Below are 26,322 nucleotides of genomic sequence, written 5' to 3' on the forward strand. Positions count from 1 at the left end.
GTGATTCTTTCATCAGTTTTGGCTTATTGGACAGGTCAGAGTCTGTCTGATGTTGAGTGGTTTTTGGCAATAGCCTGTATATGTAGGCTATGTGTTCCAGAGTAGAGAGATCCACAGTAGGAAATGTAATTGAGTACTGGCAGTGTCTGCTGTGGAAGGTTCAAGTTACCTAAAAAAATATCTAAAATCTCAATGTTCTAATCTCTCAATATTACTCTCAAAGTGCAACAAATTAATGCATTTAGCTGTTGAAATTCCGGAGGAGACCCCCCTACTGGCTTTGGGCTATGCTCCCAATGTCTTTAAATCCTAGAAAAGCCCCTGCTAAACACTGAATTTTGTATTCACTGATTACATTTGTATTTAAAGTTTTGCAAAGATGGTCTAAGATATGCAAGTCGGGTACAAAGGCAAGAAAATTATCAGAAGTTCTGTTTATGTATTTGAGCATTTGATAATTGCTGTTCTGCTATAGATACGTTTCAACATAGATCCCAAAATTGCTTGTACGCAATTGAGAATTGAAACGTATTTATTTCATTGGAACGCAGCCGCATGATTGTACACCCAGACCACCAGAGACCGCTGTACATAATCTATCACAACTTCGTGGATAGACCCGTTTATCGTCCGTTTCCTCTTCCTTTGAGTTTCCACTAGATAGCATAGCCACAAAGTCCAAATGTGCTATATTGTAAAAATTGATGAAAACTAAATTTGCTTTTTGATCTTAATTTACGGTTAGGCATAAGGTTAACATTTTGGTTAAGGTTAGGTTTAAAATCACATTTAAGAATACATTGTCGAAATAGGCGGAGTATGACTTTGTGGCTGTGGTAACGACCCTTGCATTTTGATGTAAAGAATATACTAAGCTTTTTTCATTCAGCTGTGCTGTATTTCAGGTTATTTTCTTGTGAAAAACAGTAAACAATGAAGAAATTTTTCGAGGACATAAAGAAAGATATAAAATTCAAGTCAGCGGGGCCAGGAAAGAAACTCGCAGAAGGCGGCAGGTAAACAAACTTTTCTAGTGAGCTAGCACGCTAACGTAGCCAGCTAACGTTAACGGCTTTGCTCATGTTGTTGACAGTTCAGTTGTTGAAAATATGTTTATATAATCGACACAGCAAGTATATGATATGTCTGATTCGTAGAGTTGCCTTCCCCGTGACCTGGATGGGCTCCGTTATGTTTGTTTTTCTAGTGTTCAGGACAGGGTGCATCATCGTTACATTAGCCTGGTTTACGCCACCACAGCGAGGAAGACATAGTCAGGAATTGTAATACTTTAATTAAATTCAAATTTAATAGGGTCAGTGCTCTCCGTTATCCTTGGGACGGCCCTACACTAACCATTTTGCAGGGGTGTCAAACTCATTCCACGGAGGGCCGAGTGTCTGCAGGTTTTTGGTTTTTCCTTTCAATAAAGCCCTAGACAACCAGGTGTGGGGAGTTCCTAACTAATTAGTGATGTTAATTCATCAATCAAGTACAAGGGAGGAGCGAAAACCCGCAGACACTCGGCCCTCCGTGGAATGAGTTTGACACCTGTGATTTAGAGTGTCAACTTCAATGGGGACATCCCGGGTAGCACGGACCAATTTAATAGGATCTCTATGGAGGAAGAGCTGTGACTCACTGGTCTGGAAAGGAGGCTGTTTGTTAATGCAATATTCGCTCAGTAATTGAGCGGAGGCATTGATTGGTTCTCTCAACAACAACAAAAATTCCTGGGGGGTTGAGAACAAAATATAATATTTCTATGTTTGAGACCTGATAAGAGAATTATGTTCTCCAGGTACATAACCCAATTTAATTATATTACTCAGTCTGCAAACCAGAATATGTAAGATCCTGGTCGAATGAAACAGACGGAGGCCCAGCTAAAACAGTCAAAAAGGTTTATTTACGGGAACGTTCTGAAGTCAAGAATACAAAACAATTAATTTTATACTGACTTCCCACGCACACACATACACACAAACAGACGCACACAATGTCCTGCTACGCACACACTGTCTCACTCCCCAGCCGACAGAGATTAGGGAGACCTTGTCTTTGAGACATACTCCCCGTTCTCTCCCAAATCTCTAGTCAGGTCGGCACCGAGCTCAGACAGTCTGTGTTTAAAATACCATAAAGACATATTGTTTTACCCTAATTCTGACTAGGACTACACATTTATTGATTATGATTTTATACATTCTAATGAATTCCATACAATTATATGTTTCAGGGTGGAATATTCTAATCATTCAATTAACAGATAATTCTCAACTAACAGACCTCTCGTTTGGATTTGAAACTGTAACAGATATAATGGAAGGGGGCAGCTCTCTGGGGCTGTGGGTGTTTGAGAGTATTCTAATGTTGCAGGCGTAAAAGAAAGACACATGGCGTGAGAAAGAGCCAGAGGAGAACCAAACAGTAAAAGCACAGCCCACTTCATTATCAACTCATCGTGACAATAAAATCAAAACAGCCTTTCCAGACTCTGAAGTCAGGAGGACTTTGAGTTTGGAATCAGCTAGACTACATCATCATAGCCTGTTCTATTAAATGCAAACCCTTGTGAGTTTAGCTAACAAGCCATATAACTTTATATTTCACAGCATGTAGTGTAAGTGCAGTCAAATGGTGAACGTGTCCCCTTCTGTTCCCTGCAGCTCCAAGCCCCGAGTGGTGCAGAACAGTGGCCCTGCCAAGCCCCGTCATGCTGCTCCCACTGAAGGAGCTCAGAAGGCAGGGGCTGCAGCTCTGGCCAGGATCGAGGGGCAGTCACGCCCACGGGCACAAACCTCACAGGATGCCATCCGGCTCCAGGGTGAGCGATTCCTATGCATCCAACAACTGCTGCTTAAATGACTGATGATGTCAAAGCCGTGCAGGTGTTTCACATCAGTGGTCAGAAATAAAGAACTGGGTTGTGGGTTAATGGTCTTTCTTTATTTATCACTCCACAGTGAAAAGAGAGCTTGATGCAGAAGCTGCGGCAGTAGCAGCGACCGAGAAGGAAAAGATAACAGCTGTTGAGGCAAGGAATACATTACATTAATACATTTTCTCTTACATGCTGAACAGACCGCACACTCCATCGCGCGCATTTTTATTTTGTCCACCCACACCAGATGCGATCAGGACACGCAGTTTGAAATATCAAAACAAACTCTGAACCAACTATATTAATTTGGGGACAGGTTGAAAAGCATTAAACATTTATGGCAATTTAGCTAGCTAATTTGTCCTGGGATATAAACATTGGGTTGTTATTTTACCTGAAATGCACAAGGTGCATACTCTGACAATTATTCACAGATAAAAGGGTAAAGTTAGTTTCTACTAATCTTTCCTCCTTCAGGCTTCTTCTTTCGACTTTATATGGCAGTTGGCAACCATCTTTAAGGTGCATTACCACTACGGACTGGAGTGTGGACCTCAGTTCATCTTTCAATCACCCATGTGGGTATATGCTGCTAAAAAACAATGAGGAGGCGGGACTTGCAGCGAGTCAAGCGTCACAAATATAACCAAGTTCTATTTTAGCACCTGTCTATGCAGACGCGCGCGCACGACCAGTGTGGGTGCAATGATTGAATAACATGTATGTGTACATTTATTTACCAACGCGAGCGGTGTGCTCAGCATGTTACTGTTACTCACATACAAATTATTGTGCCACTACTGCCATTGAGTTGTTATTTATAGCTAGTATGTGTCATCTTTTGCAGGGCTCCAGTGTTAAGGATCCGGTATTTCTCTCAGTAACAGGTGTGTATTTCACCTGCCCGCTTACTGGAGCCACCTTAACTAAGAGCGGGAGAGAAGTGCACATTAAAGAGGCCATTTTCATGGTAGGTCTGAAAGTGATTCTTCTTTTTAAAGTCATATGATGTCATGATTGTATGATAATCATGATTGCATTATCTGATTTTGACTGACATGAAGAATTGATGTAAAAAGCCTTAACACTAATTTGCCACAAACCCTCCTTTTTCATTAGTATGGTCCTGACTGAATACACATGATAAACCTTGTCTTGTCCAACAGCGGTTTGAAGAGGACGCAGTGGAGGCTTCCATAATGATGGTTCATACCTTCAACAAGGACAGGGAGAAAGTCAAGGCTGCAGTGGACATCATAAGCAAGTGAGAAATGGAACTGTCCTATAATGCAGGGTTCCCCAAACTCTGTCCTGGGACCCCCCTGAGTGCACGTTTTTGCCCTAGCACTTCACAGCTGATTCAAATAACCAATTCATCATCAAGCTTTGATTCTTTGAATCAGCTGTGTAGTGCTAGGGCAAAAACCATGTGCACCCAGGGGGGAGCCCAGGACCGAGTTTGGGAAACCCTGATATAATGTGTGATTTACATTGTCATGTTGACAAGAGTTCATGCGATGAGTGTCCTGACATGCCATAATTGTGGTCCCGTGTGGCTCAGTTGGTAGAGCATGGCGCTTGCAACGCCAGGTTTGTGGGTTCATTCCCCACGGGGGGACCAGGATGAATATGTATGAACTTTCCAATTTGTAAGTCGCTCTGGATAAGAGCGTCTGCTAAATGACTTAAATGTAAATGTAATAATTTTCTCCCATCTTTTCAGGTACATTGAAAACATCTGTAAGAACCCCACAGAAGAGAAGTACAGGAAGATCAAACTCAGTAACAAGGTGTTCCAGGTACATTTGAGTCATAAGGAGGGTAATGTGAGACTCAATGTTTTCTGTTGGTGTGGTCCATTCACCTCTCTCCCTGTCTGATCGCTCTCTCTCTCTGTCTGATCTCTCTCTCTCTCCCTGTCTGATCTCTCTCTCTCTCTCCCTGTCTGATCTCTCCCCCTGTCTGATCTCTCTCTCCCCCTGTCTGATCTCTCTCTCTCCCCCTGTCTGATCTCTCTCTCTCCCCCTGTCTGATCTCTCTCTCTCTCCGTCTGATCTCTCTCTCTCCCTGTCTGATCTCTCCCTGTCTCCCTGTCTGATCTCTCCCTGTCTGTTCTCGCTCTCTCTCTCCTTAGGAGAAGGTGAAGACTGTGGAGGGCAGTCGGGAGTTCTTGCAGGCTGTGGGCTTTCAGAGCATCATGCTGGATGTGCAGGGACAAGGTAAACCCATCCAAATGCAACATCTGTGCTTCCTATTGTCTGTGTGGCCTAGTATGTTTCTGCAGAGGCAGCGATTCTCAGCTGGTGTGTCGCGGGAGGTTTTAAATGAATGTCTAAAAAAAAAACTATATATACAAAAGTATGTGGACACCCTTTTCAAATTTGTGGATTCGGCTATTTCAGCCACACCCATTGCTGTTGGGTGTATAAAATCGAGCACAGAGCCATGCAATCTCCATAGACAAACATGGTCAGTAAAAGGGCCTTCCCGAAGAGCTCAGTAACTTTCAACGTGGCACCGTCATAGGATGGCACTTTTCCAACAAGTCAGTTCGTCAAATTTCTGCCCTGCTAGAGCTGACCCGGTCAACTGTAAGTGCTGTTATTGTGAAGTGGAAATGTTTAAGCGCAACAACGGCTCAGCCGCAAAGTGGTAGGCCACACAAGCACACAGAACGGGACCACCGAGAGCTGAAGCGCGAGGCGCGTAAAAATCGTCTGTCCTTGGTTGCAACACTCACTACTGAGTTCCAAACTGCCTGCGGAAGCAACGTCAGCACAATAACTGTTCGTCAGGAGGTTAATGAAATGGGTTTCCATGGCCGAGCAGCCGCACACAAGCCTAAGATCACCATGCGCAATGCCAAGTGTCGGCTAGAGTAGTGTAAAGCTTGCCATTGGACTCTGGAGCAGTGGAAACACGTTCTCTGGAGTAATGAATCACGCTTCATCATCTGGCTAGGAGAACGCAACCTGCCCGAACACATAGTGCCAACTGTAAAGTTTGGTGGAGGAGGAATAATGGTCTGGGGCTGTTTTTTAATGGTTCGGGCTATGTCCCTTAGTTCCAGGGGGAAATCTTAACACTACAGCATACAATGGCATTCTAGACGATTCTGTGCTTCCAACTTTGTGGCAACATTTTGGGGAAGGCCCTTTCCTGTTTCAGCATGACAATGCCCCCATGCACAAAGCGAGGTCCATTCAGAAGTGGTTTGTCGAGATCGGTGTGGAAGAACTTGACTGGCCTACACAAAGTCCTGACCTCAACCCCATCAAACACCTTTGGGATGAATTCGAATGCCGACTGCGGGCCTAATCGCCCAACATCAGTGCCCGACCTCACTAATGCTCTTGTGGCTGAATGGAAGCAAGTCCCCGCAGCAATGTTCCAACATCTAGTGGAAAGCCTTCCCAGAAGAGTGCAAAGGAGGGACCAACTCCATATTATAACCATGATTTTGGAATGAGATGTTCGACGAGCAGGTGTCCACATACTTTTGGCAATGTAGTGTATATTATACTCAAGTCAAAACTAAAACCAGGTAGAAAGTTAGTAAAAAAATTATAAGAAACCTATATTTTTTTTAACCTATGATTTATCCTCTGAACAATTTTACCCACATTATTTTCAATATAGAGTTATTAGCGGCACTATTTAGCGGATTTGTTAGATTTTTTGGGGGGTCTCAAACCAGTGAGCTTAACATTTTTAATCAAGAATACAGTTGAAGTCGGAAGTTTACATACCTTAGCCAAATACATTTAAACTCAGTTTTTTACAATTCCTGACATTTAATCCTAGTAAAAATGTCCTGTCTTAGGTCAGTTAGGATCACCACTTTATTTTAAGAATGTGAAATGTCAGAATGATAGTAGAGAATTATTTATTTCAGCTTTTATTTCTTTCATCACATTCCCAGTGGATCAGAAGTTTACTTACACTCAATTAGTATTTGGTAGCATTGCGTTTACATTGTTTGACTTGGGTCAAATGTTTCGGGTAGCCTTCCACAAGCTTCCCACAATACGTTGGGTGTATTTTGGCCCATTCCTCCTGACAGAGCTGGTGTAACTGAGTCAGGTTTGTCGGCCTCCTTGCTCGCACACACGCTTTTTCAGTTCTGCCCACAAATTTTCTATATGATTGAGGTCAGGGCTTTGTGATGGCCACTCCAATACCTTGACTTTGTTGTCCTTAAGCCATTTTGCCACAACTTTGGAAGTATGCTTGGGATCATTGTCCATTTGGAAGACCCATTTGCGACAAAGCTTTAACTTCCTGACTGATGTCTTGAGATGTTGCTTCAATATATCCACATCTATTTTGTGAAGTGCACCAGTCCCTCCTGCAGCAAAGCACCCCCACAACATGATACTGCCACCCCCATGCTTCACGGTTGAGATGGGGTTCTTCGGCTTGCAAGCATCCCCCTTTTTCCTCCAAACATAACGATGGTCATTGTGGCCAAACAGTTCTATTTTTGTTTCATCAGACCAGAGGACATTTCTCCAAAAGGTACGATTTTTGTCCCCATGTGCAGTTGCAAACCGTAGTCTGGCTTTTTTATGGCGGTTTTGGAGCAGTGGCTTCTTCCTTGCTGAGCAGCCTTTCAGGTTATGTCGATATAGGACTCGTTTTACTGTGGATATAGATACTTTTGTACCTGTTTCCTCCAGAATCTTCACAAGGTCCTTTGCTGTTGTTCTGGGATTGATTTGCACTTTTTGCACCAAAGTACGTTCATCTCTAGGAGACAGAACGCGTCTCCTTCCTGAGCGGCATGACGGCTGCGTGGTCCCACGGTGTTTATACTTGCGTACTATTGTTTGTACAGATGAATGTGGTACCTTCAGGCGTTTGGAAATTGCTCCCAAGGATGAACCAGACTTGTGGAGGTCTACAATTGTTTTTTTATGAGGTCTTGGCTGATTTCTTTTGATTTTCCCATGATGTCAAGCAAGGAGGCACTGAGTTTGAAGGTAGGCCTTGAAATACATCCACAGGTACACCTCCAATTGACTCAAAGTATGTCAATTAGCCTATCAGAAGCTTCTAAAGCCATGGCATCATTTTCTGGAATTTTACAAGCTGTTTAAAGGCACAGTCAACTTAGTGTATGTAAACTTCTGACCCATTGGAATTGTGATACAGTGAATTATAAGTGAAATAATCTGTCTGTAAACAATTGTTGGAAAAATTACTTGTCATGCACAAAGTAGATGTCCTAACCGACTTGCCAAAACTATAGTTTGTTAACAAGAAATTTGTGGAGTGGTTGGAAAACGAGTTTTAATGAGGCCAACCTAAGTGTATGTAAACTTCCGACTTCAACTGTATGTGCAAAATGGAATTGTTGACAATGAAAACGGTGGGACTGTTCCCTTGTTATATAATTGCTACATTTACTATCAAAATAGTTTTCCAGATTGCATCTTTGACGACATCAACAACAAAAAGCGACGCAAATATGGGATCGAGACAACCTGATTCAATTTGGATCCCAATACAAAACCAGTTGAGAACCACTGCTATAAGTGGTACCCGGGATAATAATTGCGGATTCATCTTGCCTTCCCAGAGGAGAGTGAAGAGTTCCTGGTGCTGATGGAGCATGACCCGGAGGCCCTGGAGGTGATGAAGGAGAGTATGGACCGGCTGCAAAGGGGAGAGCCAGTCAGAGCCCAGCTGGACCACCAGCCCCAGACCTTCAGACCCTCCCCCAACGCCATGCGTTTCGAACTACCCCCAGAGTTCTACAACCTCACTGCAGAGGAGCTCAAGAGGGAGCAGCAGCAAAAGTATGGACAACTCACTGATGGCACTGATACTACTTGTATTTATTGTGTAAGGTACACTCCATTAGTGCACATGACATGTGTATTATTGTTGGGTGGTTTGTTCCAGTTATGACTATTTTGTTTGTAAGATAAAGTCATGGTGGTTGTGTGTGGTATTCAGGAGCGAGGCGGTGGAGAAGAACGCCATGCTGCGTACCAAGGCCATGCGGGAGAGAGAGGAGCAGAGGGAGAGGAGGAAATACAACTACACCCTGCTGAGAATACGACTGCCTGATGGAAACATACTGCAGGGTCTGTATCTGCCAGCAGACACCTACTTTAATGTGATAAGCAGAAATAGAGTTTAAAAAAAATAAATATTTTATTTCACCTTTACTTAATCAGATAGGCTAGTTGAGAACAAGTTCTCATTTACAAGTGCGACCTGGGTAAGATAAAGCAAAGCAGTGCGACAAACAACAACACAGTTACACATGGAATAAACAAGCATACAGTCAATAACACAATAGAAAAAAAGAAAGTGTGCAAATGGCGTGAGGAGGTAAGGCAATAAATAGGCCATAGTAGCGAAGTAATTACAATTTAGCAAATTAACACTGGAGTGATAGATGTGCAGATGAGGATGTGCAAGTAGAAATACTGGTGTGCAAAAGAGCAGAAAAGTAAATAAAAACAATATGGGGATGAGGTAGGTAGATTGGATGGGCTGCGTTCAGCTGCAGCGATCAGGTTAGCTGCTCAGATAGCTGATGTTTAAAGTTAGTGAGGGAAATATAAATCTCCAGCTTCAGCGATTTTTGCAATTCGTTCCAGTCATTGGCAGCAGAGAACTGGAAGGAAAGTCGGTAAAAGGAGGTGTTGGCTTTGGGGATGACCAGTGAGATATACCTGCTGAAGCGCGTGCTACGGGTGGGTGTTACTATGGTGACCAGTGAGCTGAGATAAGGCGGAGCTTTACCTAGCATAGACTTATAGATGACCTGGAGCCAGTGGGTCTGGCGACGAATATGTAGCGAGGGCCATCTGACTAGAGCATACAGGTTGCAGTGGTGGGTGGTATAAGGGGCTTTGGTGACAAAACGGATGGCACTGTGATAGACCGTACCAGTCAAGTTTGGACACACCTACTCATTCAAGGGTTTTTCTTTATTTTTACTATTTTCTACATTGTAGAATAATAGTGAAGACATCAAAACTATGAAATAACACATATGGAATAATATAGTGACTAAAAAAGTGTTAAATAAATCATTTTTTATATTTGAGGTTCTTCAAAGTAGTCACCCTTTGCATTGATGACATCTTTGTACACTCTTGGCAATCTCTCAACCAGCTTCATGAGGTGGTCACCTGGAAGCCATTAAAATTAACGGGTGTGCATTGTTAATTTGTGGAATTTATTTCCTTAATACGTTTGAGCCAATCAGTTGTGACAAGGTAGGGGTGGTATACAGAAGATGGCCCTATTTGGTAAAAGACCAAGTCCATATTATGGCAAGAACATCTCAAATAAGCAAAGAGAAACGACAGTCCATGAAGGTCAGTCAATCCAGAACATTTCAGGAACTTTGAAAGTTTCTTCAAGAGCATTGGGCCAGTAACCGAAAAGTTGTTAGATCGAATCCCCGAGCTGACAAGGTAAAAATCTGTTGTTCTGCCCCTGAACAAGGCAGTTAACCCACTGTTCCTAGGCCATCATTGTAAATAAGAATTTGTTCTTAACTGACTTGCCTAGTTAAATAAAGGTAAAATAAAAAAGTGCAGTTGCAAAAACCATCACGCTATGATGAAACTGGCTCTCATGAGGACTGGCACAGGAAAGGAAGACCCAGAGTTACCTCTGCTGCAGAGGATAAGTTCATTAGTTACTAGCCTCAGATTGCAGCCCAAATAAATGCTTCAGAGTTCAAGTAACAGACACATCTCAACATCATCTATTCAGGGGAGATTGCGTGAATCAGGCCTACATGGTCAAATTCCTGCAAAGAAACCACTACTAAAAGACACATAATAAGAGACTTGCTTGGGCCAAGAAACACGAGCAATGGACATTAGACCGGTGGAAATCTGTCCTTTGGTCTGAGTCCAAATTTTTACTTTTTTTGTTTCCAACCGCTGTGTCTTTGTGAGATGCAGACTAGGTGAATGGATGATCTCCGTATGTGTAGTTCCCACCGTGAAGCATTGAGGTGTGGAGGTGCTTTGCTGGTGGCACGTTTGTGATTTATTTAGAATTCAAGGCATACTTAACCAGCATGGCTACAACAGCGTTCTGCAGTGATACGCCATCCCATCTGGTTTGCACTTAGTGGGACTGTCATTTGTTTTTCAACAGGACAATGACCCCAAAAACAAACCCACAGGCTGTGTAAAGGCTATTTTACCAAGAAGGAGAGTGATGGAGTGCTGCATCAGATGACCTGGCCTCCACAATCACCTGACCTCAACCCAATTGAAATGGTTTGGGATGAGTTGGACCGCAGAGCAAAGGAAAGCAGCCAAGAAGTGCTCAGCATATGTGGGAACTCCTTCAAGACTATTGGAAAAGCATTCCTCATGAAGCTGGTTGAGAGAATGCCAAGAGTATGCAAAGCTGTCATCAAGGCAAAGGGTGGCTACTTTGAAGAATCTCAAATATAAAATATACACTGCTCAAAAAAATAAAGGGAACACTTAAACAACACAATGTAACTCCAAGTCAATCACACTTCTGTGAAATCAAACTGTCCACTTAGGAAGCAACACTGATTGACAATAAATTTCACATGCTGTTGTGCAAATGGAATAGACAAAAGGTGGAAATTATAGGCAATTAGCAAGACACCCCCAATAAAGGAGTGGTTCTGCAGGTGGTGACCACAGACCACTTCTCAGTTCCTATGCTTCCTGGCTGATGTTTTGGTCACTTTTGAATGCTGGCGGTGCTTTCACTCTAGTGGTAGCATGAGACGGAGTCTACAACCCACACAAGTGGCTCAGGTAGTGCAGCTCATCCAGGATGGCACATCAATGCGAGCTGTGGCAAGAAGGTTTGCTGTGTCTGTCAGCGTAGTGTCCAGAGCATGGAGGCGCTACCAGGAGACAGGCCAGTACATCAGGAGACGTGGAGGAGGCCGTAGGAGGGCAACAACCCAGCAGCAGGACCGCTACCTCCGCCTTTGTGCAAGGAGGAGCAGGTGGAGCACTGCCAGAGCCCTGCAAAATGACCTCCAGCAGGCCACAAATGTGCATGTGTCTGCTCAAACGGTCAGAAACAGACTCCATGAGGGTGGTATGAGGGCCCGACGTCCACAGGTAGGGGTTGTGCTTACAGCCCAACACCGTGCAGGACGTTTGGCATTTGCCAGAGAACACCAAGATTGGCAAATTCGCCACTGGCGCCCTGTGCTCTTCACAGATGAAAGCAGGTTCACACTGAGCACATGTGACAGACGTGACAGAGTCTGGAGACGCCGTGGAGAACGTTCTGCTGCCTGCAACATCCTCCAGCATGACCGGTTTGGCGGTGGGTCAGTCATGGTGTGGGGTGGCATTTCTTTGGTGGGCCGCACAGCCCTCCATGTGCTCGCCAGAGGTAGCCTGACTGCCATTAGGTACCGAGATGAGATCCTCAGACCCCTTGTGAGACCATATGCTGGTGCGGTTGGCCCTGGGTTCTTTCTAATGCAAGACAATGCTAGACCTCATGTGGCTGGAGTGTGTCAGCAGTTCCTGCAAGAGGAAGGCATTGATGCTATGGACTGGCCCGCCCGTTCCCCAGACCTGAATCCAATTGAGCACATCTGGGACAACATGTCTCGCTCGATCCACCAACGCCACGTTGCACCACAGACTGTCCAGGAGTTGGCGGATGCTTTAGTCCAGGTCTGGGAGGAGATCCCTCAGGAGACCATCCGCCACCTCATCAGGAGCATGCCCAGGCGTTGTAGGGAGGTCATACAGGCACGTGGAGGCCACACACACTACTGAGGCTCATTTTGACTTGTTTTAAGGACATTACATCAAAGTTGGATCAGCCTGTAGTGTGGTTTTCCACTTTAATTTTGAGTGTGACTCCAAATCCAGACCTCCATGGGTTGATAAATTTGATTTACATTGATCATTTTTGTGTGATTTTGTTGTCAGCACATTCAACGATGTAAAGAAAAAGGTATTTAATAAGAATATTTCATTCATTCAGATCTAGGATGTGTTATTTTAGTGTTCCCTTTATTTTTTGGAGCAGTGTATTTTGATTTAACTTTTTTGGTTACTACATGATTCCATAGCTTTGATGTCTTCACTATTATTCTACAATGTAGAAAATAGTAAAAATTAAGAAAAACCCTTGAATTAGTAGATGTGTTCAAACTTTTTACTTGTACTGTATAAACATTTGAGCAAAGAATGTTTAGGGTTTCCAACAGCTGGTGTACTGTAGGTGTTCACCAGTCAAATGCATTGGGGTGCTTCTAACATGACACTGACAATCATTCTTAGATTAATTTGGCAGTAGGACTCGTAGCTCTGTGAACCTTAATTGCACAAAACTCACAAACTGCATTACAATGTAACTTCCATAGTCCGTTGGCGAATCAGCTTGAACAAAGTTAGGTGTAGGATCACTGATCTACAAATAGTATTCCTGACAAATAATAGGTTTTGTGCGATTTAAGATTTGCAGTTAGGCGTCCCCTGGCTTAGGCGATTCCCCCCAAACTCACATGCACAACCAGACATTGATTGGAGACCGCTTGGGTCAAATACAGAACATTTAGTAGAATTTTCTACCTGCAGCAACGCTAGTGGATAATGCTGTAAATACCGGTAAAAGCACAGTGCCTCCATTTTCACATATTTTGCCCTTCAGGCACCTTCCTGGCCTGGGACAAGGTGTCTGTGCTCTTCCAGTTTGTGCGGGACTCCCTGGTGGACGGCTGGCAGCCCTTTGAGCTGGTGGCGCCAGGAGGACACAAACTCAGGGAGGCCCAAGAGTTGGCCCTGAATGAATGTAGCCTGGTAAGCAGACATTTTTTCAGAAAATGTAAATATCAGGCAAAATAAGCAATGCAATCAATTTACTTTTGTTGTACAAAGGTGCTGACTAATGCCTCTCTCTCTCTCGGAGGTCCCTGCTGTTCTGCTGACATTTTCTTGGGATGCCGCAGTGCAAGCGGACATTTCTGCTGCCGTTGGAAAGGGTCCTGCACTCCTCAAGCCAGAGCTACTGAAGAATATTCGAACCCTTGGCTGAACTGTCCCTGCAGGTTGGAGATGACACCATCTCCAAACCACATTTCAAAGGCTGTAGAAATACACAACTAATCCTTTTAAAGGAAACAATAACAGGGGTTTCTAAAGAGGAGACATGCCATGCAGTGTTTTTTTGTATTGTACCTTGAATGTAGGATGATCTGAAATGGCTCCCTTACTCCCACAGAGAGCTCAGCATGGTATGAGATCCTGTTGTCAGTGTCACCCTTCTGCTCCGCTTCAACGTGCATCCTGCTTACGCAACAAATACTGACATACAATACTAGCTTTACATATGAGCGAATGGGTGATGGAGACCAGACTGGTTGTTGAGTGGTAAGGTTTCAGTTGCTGTTTTTGTGAGCCAGACTAGCTGTGGACCACAATGTTTAACGGTTAAGCTATTTTATTTAAGAGAACTTGTATTCTATTTGACCTCACTAACACTAAGGTTACAGCAGCAAGCATTGTTATACCAGTACCTTAAAAGTGAAGGTTACTGGACAGAGCTCCTGATGTTAACTTTCTTTATTGAATGAGGGTTTTGTAAGTCATTCAATTGAGTAATTTCCTAAACTATCAATAATGTGATTTGATTTCAGCAGCATGGAAATCTGTGATAGTGGTGGTTGTTTTTGGTTGGTTTGTACTGTATGTAACCAACAACGGATTTTTTTTGCTGAGGCTTATACCAGGTGATGGCTGGAATGACAACCTACCTCTCCTCACAGCATGTCCACTGCTTCTGTATGCGTTCAGGCGTAACCTCCTATGTTTCAGTTCAGTCCGGACATGAACAGCAGCAATTAGCAAATGTACTAAGAAATGTTTTCCTAACCTTGTTTAAGAATAACTAGAAAATGAAGGTCTAGGTATCAAAGCTCAGTCATGTTGTGTTGCTTTTAAACCTGCCTGTAATAAAGATGAAGGTTGCATCAAGATATTGCTGTATCCCCCATAAAAAATAAACATTTAGGATTTGCAAATGGCTGCACATAAAGCATGTTCATTTTTAAATAATGCTTTATTTAAAGAAATTGAGACACCTTAAATCATACCTGCAAACTGCAACAGTTGTGACAGGAGAGCATTCTCTGCCACAAAAATGTAAGGCAAACCGCAATGTTTTTAATATTGGACAGCCATTTACTATTCCACCTCAACCATTATTAACACAAAATAGAGGTTTAGAATAGTACAATAAGCACTACGTTAGCAGCCTGAAAGACATCAGCACTTGCCATATTGAATGAAACCCATTAACTAAACATGAAGTACTTCTTGAAAGGATGGATGAGTGGTGGTGTGTTGATAAAGGCATCCAGATAAGGCAGGGGGAGGGCATATAAAAGTGCAGTACATTTAATCATTATTTATTTTTAATTAATTCAACCAGTTCAAGTATATATTTTTTTAAACAAATACATATATAAAAGTTACTGGGCCTACGGTGAAGCAGACAGCAACTACTTCAGTGGGCACTGGTCCACCCAATCGGCTGTGGTAGAAGAGCCTTGACTGTCGGAGCCATCTCCAACTCCTCACCAAGCAAAGACATCCATATAAACATGTCTGACATTCCAACTGAACCAAGTAATGAATGGTTTAACATTGGAACAAAATACACCAATGAGTTTCTTTGTCAGACACTTTCCTTTTCACAGGCACTGTCTGGTACTTAACGGAGCAGAGAGGGGTTGTAATACCGTGTGGGTGGCATGTGTGCCACTACCAGTGTGTTATCTTGATTGAAGACCTGATTCTATTTCTGACAAACGCACACACCCAGAGTCAGGGGGCAGTCCTTAGGCCAGGGTGGGAGTGGCCCGAGGCAAGAAGAGAGCAGCTGTGTCAGAGGGGGTCACCTCCATTTGTTCTGTGCTCTCGTTCTCTGTGGGGGAGGTATCTTTTCTGGAAGATCCTGCAGAGTAAGGCATTCAATGTCAATGCCTCCCCTCCTAGAAATATCTAGGACAAACTATTACCCTGTCTCTCAATTCCACTTAACTCCTGTCTAAAGGCAGACCATATGCCAGGAAACTGACCTTTCTGTGTGCTGATTATGACACAGTCTGCTTCATCCTCATCTTCCTCTGTGTCTGCCTGGAACCCATCTGTCTTCATCGCCTCCGCCTTAAAGAAAGGAGTACTCATTAGAATCTGACATAACAGTCAAAGCAATAGGATCAGAACAAAGCAACTTCATATGAAGATTTCACCAGACGTGTCCAACCTGCTCAGGGTCGGCAGCCTTCTTCATGAACTTGGTGATGGACATGCTGCCGGCACTCTTCCTCTTGTTGGAGGAGGGGGTCTTGGAGGATGGCGTGTGGGACGGCTGGTGGGTAGTTGGGGAGTTGCCCTGTGAGCCTGTGGCCACTGGGGCCTCTTCACGGGGCACATGGGTCCCTGAAGTGAGGTAGTTCCACTGGCAGGGTACAGGGAGGGCTTCCTGGAGGAAGCGAGCCAGGACGTCTGATTTGACGTACCAGCAGCAGCGTCTGAAGGCTGAGCGCTTCTCATACACAGCATTCCCCTTGATAAGGCGCTTTAGACGGATCCTAGAGCAGAAGCAGATGGGAGACCATTTCAGTAATGAAAAATGTATACTTTCATAAAGCATCTGCACAAGTTTAATAATGACCGTACATGACTTGACTAATTCTGTAAAATAGCAAGCGTTGAGTAAATCAGGTTTGAAGTCACCTGGTGGGGATGTTGTCTCCTGAGTTCTGAGGGCTGGAGATGGGCGAGGTCGACTGCTGGCGACAAAACACCTGGAACTCTGTGATGATCACCTTATTACTGTTCACATTTCCATGTAGCAGGGGCAACAACTGGAACAGCACTGAAGATATGGTTTGGGAAGGGAGATAGGAAGTTTTTTTTTTAAAAACACATTCTACATCTAGGCTTATTCACGCAAGGTTTGGGCAAAAGGTGCCATTCAATATGAACAGATACTCCCTCAGGCAGCTATTGAGCAACTCAGGTCAGCCATGAAGAGTGTTGACAGTTCACAATCACTTGTAGCACAGTAAATACTAAGTAAATACTTCGATGACGCATATAAAGCTGGTCTGAAAACAATACAGATCTCTTATGTGATTGTGAATGGTCTTTAGTTTAGATGTCTCCCTTGCAGTCTAGACAGCTATCAATAAGTGCTTCATGATGAGTACAGGTACATCTCATATCAGTCTCGGGTGTTACATCCATCACCACAATCAAAAGATAGATTTTGGTGTAGACCAGGGGTGCCAAACTCATTTTGCCCCGTGGGCCGCTTTCGGTCTTTAACGAGGTCAGGAGGGCCACACTAAAGATGGGTTATATTTCCTTGCCATCAATTTATTTGCCATCAAAATTAGCAAAAAGATCTATCCCTTTGTATTTTATTTCAATTCTCCCTGACTGTCTAGCTTTTGTTTTGGTGATTGTTACCAAGCGGACAGAGTAATTATCATTATCACAATAAAAATTCCTCACAGTTTCGATTTGGTTTTAGTCATTTCAATGTAGATTGAGTTCATTCCCCCCAGGAAAAACCTATGCATGTTTTACACCCTTGGTGTAGACATAAATGCATGCTGGAGTCAGTCAGTGCTCAGGTAACTACAGTTTGACCATTCAGAGCTACTCAAAAAATGTCAGCCAAAACTAACCATGTCTCCATCGGTATGACTTTTCCAAGTTAAACCGTATACATTTATTTTTTAAAATCACAACAGCTGTGATGGAAACAAGAAGTTTTGGTACAATTTATAAATGCAGACAGATCATTTGTTCGTTACACATTGTAGGATCTTTTTGTCTGTAAAATGTATTACGCGGGAAATGGCAGTGGAAATGCCTTTATGTGAAAATATTGATATAACAATCATCATATCGAAGTAAACTTGTAGTCACGCGATGATATGGTGTGTTTTCCTCCCACTACAACATGGGAAACCATTTATTAGACTACAAACTAAATCAGTTCTGATGAACTTCAGTGGTGAAACTGCACAGTGATCTTGATGCTCCTTTCCAATAATAATGTCATCATGTAGACTAGCCTACCTGCAGTGTATCTGTGAGCTGTTGGCTAGAGTGCACGTGCCACGACCAGAGTAGCACATTTGCTAATTAACACAACAGTATGTGACAAAACTATCAGTAGAGTTGAAAGTGCGATGGAAACACACAGAACTTTAGATTTGTATTCGGTACATGAAAACTAACACGAAAAAGTACATTGTGTGCACTACGTCATCATGCACATATTTTTATCTGCAACAAGTCTGTTTGGTGGAAACACCACAAGTGGGAAAATGCACATTTTCTTCATGCGTATTTTAGAATATTCGTATGAAAATCTGTAGCCAATTGGATGGAAACCTCGCTAGTGACACTATTCGAACAGCACATGGCTCAACCAAATTACCAATGTACATCATTCTGTAAGAACTCAGATAAGCATATCAAAGACAAGCACACCTGGTCAGTTTTTCCATGCAAACCAAGACCTACATTTCATCACGGTTCAGTCAGTAAAACATGACTCAGATGATCACTTAGAGGTGACATGGCTAACCTAAAAGGTTCTAAAAGACAATACTGCAGAGACAAAAGAACTCCGCTTACCTGCGTGATGTTCCCCCAGGCATAAGAATGTACTCACACTGCTCATCTTCTTGTAGTTTCTGTTGCAGTTTCTGTGTGTTGTCCTCTGGGGTGGAGGACTCTGGCTTGGGCAGGGGTTCCAGCAGGCACACCGCAAACTGCTGCAAGAGCTCCAGATGGGGACCCTGTCCCTCCCACACACAGCCCCTCACCACAGCCTCTAGCACCTTAACCTTCTTCTTGGCCATCAGCTCATCCCACTCCCGGGCCTTCAGCTTCTGACGCACCTTCTGCTTCTCTGGGTCGCCACCCTCCTGGAATCACACCACAGGGATAGGAGCAATTAAGTGTGCTAAAAATAAGCCGTGGATAATGTCTCCACCTCTTACAATGTAAAGCACGTCAATCATTAGTCAAACCAGTCCACTGGAAAAGAACAGTAAATAAAGACATGAATACGGAATGACGGGCAATTGAAAGTACCTCTTCCTCCAATGCCCCCTCCCCGTCTGATAGGTATCCATGTGGTACGAAGAAACCATCCTCATCATCGTCATCATTTTCACCTCCATCATTATCATTATCCTCCTGCAAAAACAAGTCAGTTTAGGTCCTCACAATCAGCTAGAATGATTCAGTTTGCAACAATGAGCTAATCTTGATATCAAACAGAACAACAGAGCATCAAAAGCTGTGACAGAAGTGTATTGAAAAAGAGACCTACCCCTTCACTGTGTGACAGGGACTCTCCTGGCTCCTCTTCCTCCCACTCCTCATCACTGTCCACCTCATAATCCAACAGGTCCTAGAGGAAACACAGACTTTAGTCCTACATAGAAAGCGCATGAAACATGGAAGTCACAAAACAACTGACATCACCACCAGTTAGGGCTGGAAATTACCAGGGACCTCACGATATGATATCACAAAACTTAGGAATCGATATGATATGCATTGCAATTATCACAATTCTATATGTATTGCGATTCAATGATTGTGCTATATATGTCTACTGCAGAGACAAGAGAGCATGACAAAACGAGTTTTGATCAGTCAGGGAAATAAGTGCTGAAAACATGTTGGCTCATTATTTAAAAAGATGGGAACAAGCTATAGGATGAAAAATACCAGAGTTTTGGCGCAGGTACATCTGACTAGCGCTAGCTAACGATACCTACGGTAAAAATAATAATAAAATAAAACAATTACAAATCTAAACATTGAGTCAAACATGAATATATCGTGATTTGTAACTATCGATTGTAATATGGCAGAAACTAATAAGTAAAGAACTGAAAGGATTGAAAAGGATCATGGTCAGAGAATGAGGGAAGCCTCACCTTGTCCTGTCTGAGAGGGCAGCGAGGGGAGATGTGGGGGCTGTTTTTCCTCCACGTGCCCCAGTAGGCAGGCCGGTAGTTCTCACGGAACTGAAGGAGCTTCATGCGGCCGTAGTGCTGCCGGTCAGGCACACCGTCCGGTTTGGGCCCCTCCACCACCGCTATACACTCCCTATGCAGACAACGTCAAAATAGGAGAGTACAGAAAATGGCTTCTTTCCAGTAGGAATCCCTGATTCTTCAGTTTCACAAAAATGTCAAGACTTGAGTAACTCAAGTCACCGCTGATTTTTTTTAGGGTGTGGTGGTCTCACCTCATAGGGTATGTGCTTCTGGCCTTGGTCTGGCCTGATCTGCGGGGCTTATTTCTGGTCCAGTCACTCAGGCCATCCAGGCTTCCATCAGGTTTAGCCAGGTACCTGTCCAGTTCCTCCAGGACCGCCTCCGCACATTGGACTCTGGTCAGCGGCGCCAGACACATGTGCTCCTTTATCTCAAACGGGGCAAACTTTTCACAGGCAGACGCAAGGGTCTGAAGTAGGAGAGACAAAGGTAAGAAATGTTTTACATTAAATGAACACCATTTTGTGTTCTTCTTGTTCAATTCAATCAGAGGAATCTTACCTTTGTGGCCTGCTGGGGAGTCTTGGGTTTCTGTAGAAATCTTGTGATCTCGGCTTTCTCTGCTTTGAGCCTCTGTATAGAAAATGTTAAGATGCATTATCAGGTCTGTTACAATTAAGTGGCAATTGTCAAACTTAAAAATATCAGTGTCAGACATTACATTTAATTTTAGAGAATAGAAACAAAATTATCAACTCACATCTTTCTCTTCTTTCAACCGTTTTTCCTCCTCTTTCTTTCTCTTTTCTTCAAGTTTTGCCCTGGAGGACATTATATGTGAATATGTCAATTGCAAGGATTACATTTGCTTTAATAAAAAAAAAAACATTCAATCAATTTTTCTAGTCGAGTCAATATAAAAGTAACAAGACATTTCAGATCTGTAGCTAGCTGGTTTTTGATCAAGCAACACTCACTCTTGTTTCGATTTGCGTTGCTCCTCTTTCGCTCTTAATTTCTCTGCTTTTTCCTTTTCCTCTTTCTCCTTTTTCTCTCTTTTTTCACACTCTTCTTTCTTCTTTTTCTCCTTTCTTTCCTTCTCCCGCTCCTCCTTCAGTTTGCGAGCCTCCTCTTTCTTCTTCTCTTTAGCATCTTTAGCCTCCTCCCGCTGCCGCTCTCTCTCTTTGCGCTGGTGTAGCCTCTCCTCTTGCTCCTGCAAACTCTATGGAGAGAAGAAAACACAAATTCCGTTTCAGTGTCTAGATTAAGATGTTTAAATAGGCATTTGGATGCAAAAGTACGCCAAATACTGAAGTGACTTATTGCCGCTAATTATACCTTTAAAGATAGTCTTTTCACAGTTTTCTGCTCTATTTTAGGGGTGGTATTTGGCTCCTGTAAAGAGAGAGGAAGAAAGGTAACCTATAGATTTATAATTTTTCATTTCAGAATAGTGATTTGAAAAGTTAACAGGAGCTTGCTGATGTACATTTATTCAAAAATCACTGCTGACATTGAGTGTTTATTGAATTTAATTGCCATTTTGTACTCACTGTGACAGTAGGAGTGTTCTCTGTCTTAGCAGCCTCTGGGGAGCTCTCGGCCGCTGACAGAGAGCTGGTGGATGAAGGAGAAAGCATGGACCCATTCCCATGACTGGACATATCAGCCTCCTCTTGTTCTTCATCCTCCTCCTCTTCCGTGTCAGAACCCTGTGTGGTGTCTAACTGTGAGATGGATCCAGTGTCCCCCCTGTCCTTCTCCTCATCCTTCTGTTCATCCCCCAGCTTGTAGTCTATGGGCTCTGTCTTGGCAGTGTGATCTGTTTTGGTGGCTGTTACAGCACTTAGGGTTTTGCTCAGGTGGTTGTTTTGTGTCTGAGGACACGGGGCAACAATGGGTGTCGCAGGTTGCTGCTTTAAAAGGTCAGTTGAATTGGAGTCCTCAGTGAGATCAATAACTATGCTTTTGGCAGGGGACGCTTGGGTACTGCGACTCATGAATCCATCCAGGGGGCCGCGGCCGTTAACCAGGGCCGGTCCATGGCGCACAGGTAGGGGGGAGCAATCGGATTCATTCTCCCCATCTGAGAGCCCAGGCCGGGAAAGGGTGCAGGTCCTTTTGGGCTCACTGGTCTCCTTGGGCTCTGGGTTTAGACGCTTGAAAGGAAGACGAGCTGAGGAGAAAATATCCTTTATCATCACTGATGTTTAAGTTGGACTAAATCTATGTTATATTAACAAATCTTTGGGCAAACAATAATGATAGCTTTGAGTGATAAAGCAAAGACACTAAATTATTATAACAAATTTGATTCATTTGAAATATAATTTACTAAATCAGAATTTCATTGAATTGTTTCAAATAGTTTGATAGCATTATGTATCATCAGTCTCCTTTTGCAAAATAAAACCATCTAATATGCATTCAAAACACCAGATCAACTTACCCTGAACAAGCTTCTTGTTAGCATTGCTGGGTTTGACTTTGCCATCCATACCTGTAACCAAAACAGGGTATGGAAGATGAGACGACAACAATCCCACAAGCATTCTCCTGTCATGAATCATTTTCTGAACAAAAATATAAAATACAACAATTTCAAAGATTTTACTGAGTTACAGTTCATAATGAAATCAGTCAATTTAAATATATTCATTGGGCCCTAATCTATGGATTTCACATGATTTGGAATACAGATATGCATCTGTTGGTAACAGATACCTTAAAAAAAGGTAAGGTCGTAGATCAGAAAACTAGTCAGTATATGGAGTTTGGCGGGAACTGGAACATGCTGTCGCACACGTCAATCCAGAGCATCCCAAAAATGCTCAACAAGTATGTAGGCCATGGAAGAACTGGGACGTTTTCAGCTTCCAGGAAGTGTACAGATACTTGCGATATGGGGTCGTGCATTATCATGCTGAAACATGTGGTGGCTGCAGATGAATGGCATGACAATGGGCCTCAGGATCTCATGACAGTATCTCTGGATTCAAATGGCCATTGATAAAAATGCAAATGTGTTTGTTGTCCGTAGCTTATGCCTGCCCATACCATAACCCCCCCGCCGCCATGGGGCACTCTGTTCACAACGTTGACATCGGCAAACTGCTCACCCACACAACGGCATACACTCTGTTTGCTATCTGCCCGGTACAGATGAACCTGTGATTCATCCGTGGAGAGCACACTTCTCCAGCAGGCCAGTGGCCATCAAAGTTTAGTATTTGCCTACTGAAGTTGGTTACGACGCTAAACTGCTGTCAGGTCAAGACCCTGGTGAGGACGATGAGCACGCATATGAGCTTCCTGAGACAGTTTCTGACAGTATGTGCAGAAATTCTTTAGTTGTGCAAGCCCAGTTTCATCAACTGTCCAGGTGGCTGGTCTCAGACAATCCCGTAGGTGAAGAAGCCTGATGTGGACGTCCTGGGCTGGTGTGATTACACGCGGTCTGCGGTTGTGAGGCCATTTCGACATACTGCCATATTTTCTAAAATTACATTGGAGGCGGCTTATGGTAGAGAAATTAACATTAAATTATCTGGTAACAGCTCTGGTGGACATCCCTGCAGTCAGCATGCCAATTGTACGCTCAATCAAAACTTGAGACAGCTGTGGTGTTGTGTGACAAAACTGCACATTTTAGAGTGGTCTTTTAATTGTCCACAGCACAAGGTGCACCAGTGTAATGATTATGCTGTTAAAATCAGATTATTGATATGCCACACCAGTCAGGTGGATGGATTATATTGGCAAAGGAGAAATGCTCACTAACAGGGCTGTTAAACAAATTTGTGCACACAATTTGAGAGAAATAAGATTTGTGCATATGGAAAATGTCTAGGGAATTTTATTTCAGTTGCACAACACGTTGCATTTATATTTTTGTTGTGTAGATGGATTTGTTTTTCAAAGCACTTTTACTTCACTATCAATAATTGCAGTAGTACAATGGCTCCAGCTGCAAACATGTTACCAGTCCCTTTGTTGCATAACACTTACTAGAAGAAAGCATTCAGTGCAGTATCTTTATAAAATGTCCAAAATCAAAAGGACAACCACAAGAATAGCCACTACACATATGACTTAATCACCAACTACTTTATCCCCCACTCAACTGTATTATTGCTATAAGCTGACGTTAGTCCTTTGTTCTTAGTTTACTCATACTGTTAGTTTGACAAATGTATCCAGGTTATTCAAGGACATATGTAATAAATACTTGTCAGTCAACTAGGGAGCAATCAAAAGTTATCTAGACTTGCCACCAACCAAGTATACGGACAATCGATGCAGTTCAAATATAATTTTTAATCAAGTAGTAAAAATTAACTACGAGACGATGGCACAAGTGGTTGGGCAAACCACTGGGAGGTGTTAGCTTTGCTCTCCCGCCATTCGGTGAATCAATCGAAGCCCAGTGCAAAGGCCCGGCTATAGCTAACTTTACACTCATACCGCTGCGGGGAAAGAAGGGGTTGCCTCAAATAAAAACATGCTTGTTTGTTAGCTAAGTTAGCTAGCAAGCAAAGTTTGTTACAGTACGATAATGTGTGACTCGATGTCTAATTAAACCACCGAAATCATTGAGTGTTTTGGTTCATATTAGCTAACGTTAGCTAGCTGAAGGCAATGGAGTGTCTAGCTAGCTAGTAAGGTTAGCACCAACTCATCACATCAAAGCCAACTGACGTTAGCTCCCAAGCTGGCTGACTAATAAATTATATGAACTAAAGGAAACTTCAAGGGTAGCTAGCTAACGTTACATGAAAGCTCACTTTACACTAACCTTACGAGCGTGGGAATCTTATGAGGGTCTGGCCAACGATAATAACTAAGTGTTAGCTAACTAACCTTACTTGAGGTTAGCTAGTTACAACATGCTACTAGTACAGTAGTTAGCTGGCTAAATACAGCATGCTAGTTAGCTAAACTAGCTAGCTAGACAGAAGTTAGTGTTGACTTGCTATGTGGTCGTAGAGAGATGCAAATCAAACAGTATAAAGCTACCTCAGTTAGATAACTAAATAACCAAAACATTTGAAGGTTAAAACATAGCAAAATATCGTCGCTACCTCTCCTCCGTGGAGTGGATGCTAAATACCCGTCCACGGATGGATCTTCCGCCGCCAGCATCACCATCCGAGAACTTCCCTCACTTTTGATATCCTTGTGCGGAAAAGCGTTGCATTAACACAAAACCATATGAAGTAGCAATATTGACAGGTCTTCCAGAGTAACACTAATATCATGCAAATATAACGATGACTGGGTTGTATTACTTTTAAGACTAAGTTAATTTTATTCTAGCGGCATCTCCCACACACTCCCTCTGCCTGGATCCCGTTGCTGCCTCGCGCCCGTCAGTCAGATTTGGCGGGAGCGTGTCGCTGTCCTCACAATCCTTTGCTGATTGGCCAGAACGCTGGATCACTACCCGACCGAAGGGCGGGATCTAGACGTTTTTTTCTGGATATTTTGTCAGTCACGCCTTCTTTTGAGATGTTGTTCTTTATGATAGGTTGCTTTCTCTGTTTTCAAAAGAGTACGATCAGTGATTGGATGTCACTGAATAGTGTCGTGAACAAAATTCTAATAAAGTTGTGATTGGACAAAGTCACTCAGTGGGTTTAACCAGTAAATACTCTAAACACGTTGACAATCAGAAACGATGTATGTACTATGTAGTAATCAAAACAATCAAATGCAATATTAAATCAATTAACATAATGTCTGTCTGAATGTCAGTTAATAATTTTAATGGGAAAATAAAAGGATGCCAAAACAGTTGACAATTTAGAAGAACTGAAAAATAATACAAAAGGCAAAACCTCTCTGACAAGAAGACACATGAGGTAGACACGTTGGACAGATGGCGCTGAAAGATATGGCAGCTCTGCTTCTAGCTCCTAAGCGCAAGGATTTCGCTACACCTGCAATAACATCTACTAAATATGTGACCAATACAATTTGATGTCATGTTTGTTTGACTAGGTAAGTCAGTTAAGAACAAATTCTTATTTACAATGACAGCCTACACCAGCCAAACCCAGATGACACTGGTTCAATTGTGCACCACCCAATGGGACTCCCAATCACAGCCAGTTGTGACACAGCCTGGATTTGAACCAGGGTGTCTGTAGTGACATCTCTAGCACTGAGATGCAGTGCCCTTAGACCACTGCACCACTCAGTTTTTACACATATTCTGTTTGGGTTTCTGCTACTGTGGAGTGCAAAAGGTGTGGTAGAAAATATTTGTAGGACACAGTACGGTACCAATATGTAGCCTAACCATATGGTAAATACAATATAACGTATGTCAATCGGGCAATAGTAAACTCCTGACAATAGAAAATAATATTCAACATCAACTCCACAAAACTGATAG

The 26,322-nt window shown here is 43.0% G+C and overlaps 2 protein-coding genes across 3 annotated transcripts; one reads left to right on the forward strand and one right to left on the reverse strand.

The window, feature by feature from the left end:
- The first annotated feature begins 634 nt into the window (after positions 1-634).
- Positions 635-14,903, forward strand: LOC120054798 (UBX domain-containing protein 6-like). The gene is made up of 11 exons (XM_039002430.1): positions 635-1,016; positions 2,670-2,827; positions 2,967-3,037; positions 3,732-3,854; positions 4,051-4,148; positions 4,608-4,683; positions 5,019-5,103; positions 8,466-8,685; positions 8,846-8,976; positions 13,535-13,683; positions 13,793-14,903. Exons 1-11 carry the CDS (start codon positions 934-936, stop codon positions 13,916-13,918), a joined length of 1,320 nt encoding a protein of 439 aa, XP_038858358.1. The 5' UTR covers positions 635-933; the 3' UTR covers positions 13,919-14,903.
- Positions 14,904-14,927: 24 nt separating this feature from the next.
- Positions 14,928-25,310, reverse strand: LOC120054797 (chromatin assembly factor 1 subunit A-like). 2 transcript variants are annotated; one of them, XM_039002429.1, is made up of 17 exons: positions 25,214-25,310; positions 25,007-25,100; positions 22,375-22,425; positions 21,479-22,101; positions 21,264-21,320; positions 20,903-21,147; positions 20,686-20,746; positions 20,487-20,558; positions 20,177-20,394; positions 19,863-20,034; positions 19,247-19,327; positions 19,006-19,110; positions 18,581-18,836; positions 16,624-16,765; positions 16,151-16,478; positions 15,963-16,050; positions 14,928-15,838 (listed from the first exon to the last, which is right to left on the reverse strand). In XM_039002429.1, exons 2-17 carry the CDS (start codon positions 25,071-25,073, stop codon positions 15,723-15,725), a joined length of 2,682 nt encoding a protein of 893 aa, XP_038858357.1. In that variant the 5' UTR covers positions 25,074-25,100; positions 25,214-25,310; the 3' UTR covers positions 14,928-15,722. The 2 variants fall into 2 exon arrangements, with proteins under 2 accessions (XP_038858357.1, XP_038858356.1); XM_039002428.1 differs by having other exon boundaries at positions 25,007-25,309.
- Positions 25,311-26,322: the final 1,012 nt, after the last annotated feature.

This window comes from Salvelinus namaycush, chromosome 10 (genome assembly GCF_016432855.1).
Source record: "Salvelinus namaycush isolate Seneca chromosome 10, SaNama_1.0, whole genome shotgun sequence".
Classification (NCBI taxonomy): domain Eukaryota; kingdom Metazoa; phylum Chordata; class Actinopteri; order Salmoniformes; family Salmonidae; genus Salvelinus; species Salvelinus namaycush.

Coding starts and splice junctions, on each gene's coding strand:
- LOC120054798 (XM_039002430.1), top strand. CDS start 934: ATGAAGAAATTTTTCGAGGACATAAAGAAAGATATAAAATTCAAGTCA. Junction 4,684..5,018: donor TCAGTAACAAGGTGTTCCAG/GTACATTTGAGT, acceptor CTCTCTCCTTAG/GAGAAGGTGAAGACTGTGGA. Junction 13,684..13,792: donor CCCTGAATGAATGTAGCCTG/GTAAGCAGACAT, acceptor TCTCTCTCGGAG/GTCCCTGCTGTTCTGCTGAC.
- LOC120054797 (XM_039002429.1), bottom strand. CDS start 25,073: ATGGTGATGCTGGCGGCGGAAGATCCATCCGTGGACGGGTATTTAGCA. Junction 19,328..19,862: donor GCCCTCTCAGACAGGACAAG/GTGAGGCTTCCC, acceptor TGTTTCCTCTAG/GACCTGTTGGATTATGAGGT. Junction 15,839..15,962: donor CATAATCAGCACACAGAAAG/GTCAGTTTCCTG, acceptor CTTACTCTGCAG/GATCTTCCAGAAAAGATACC.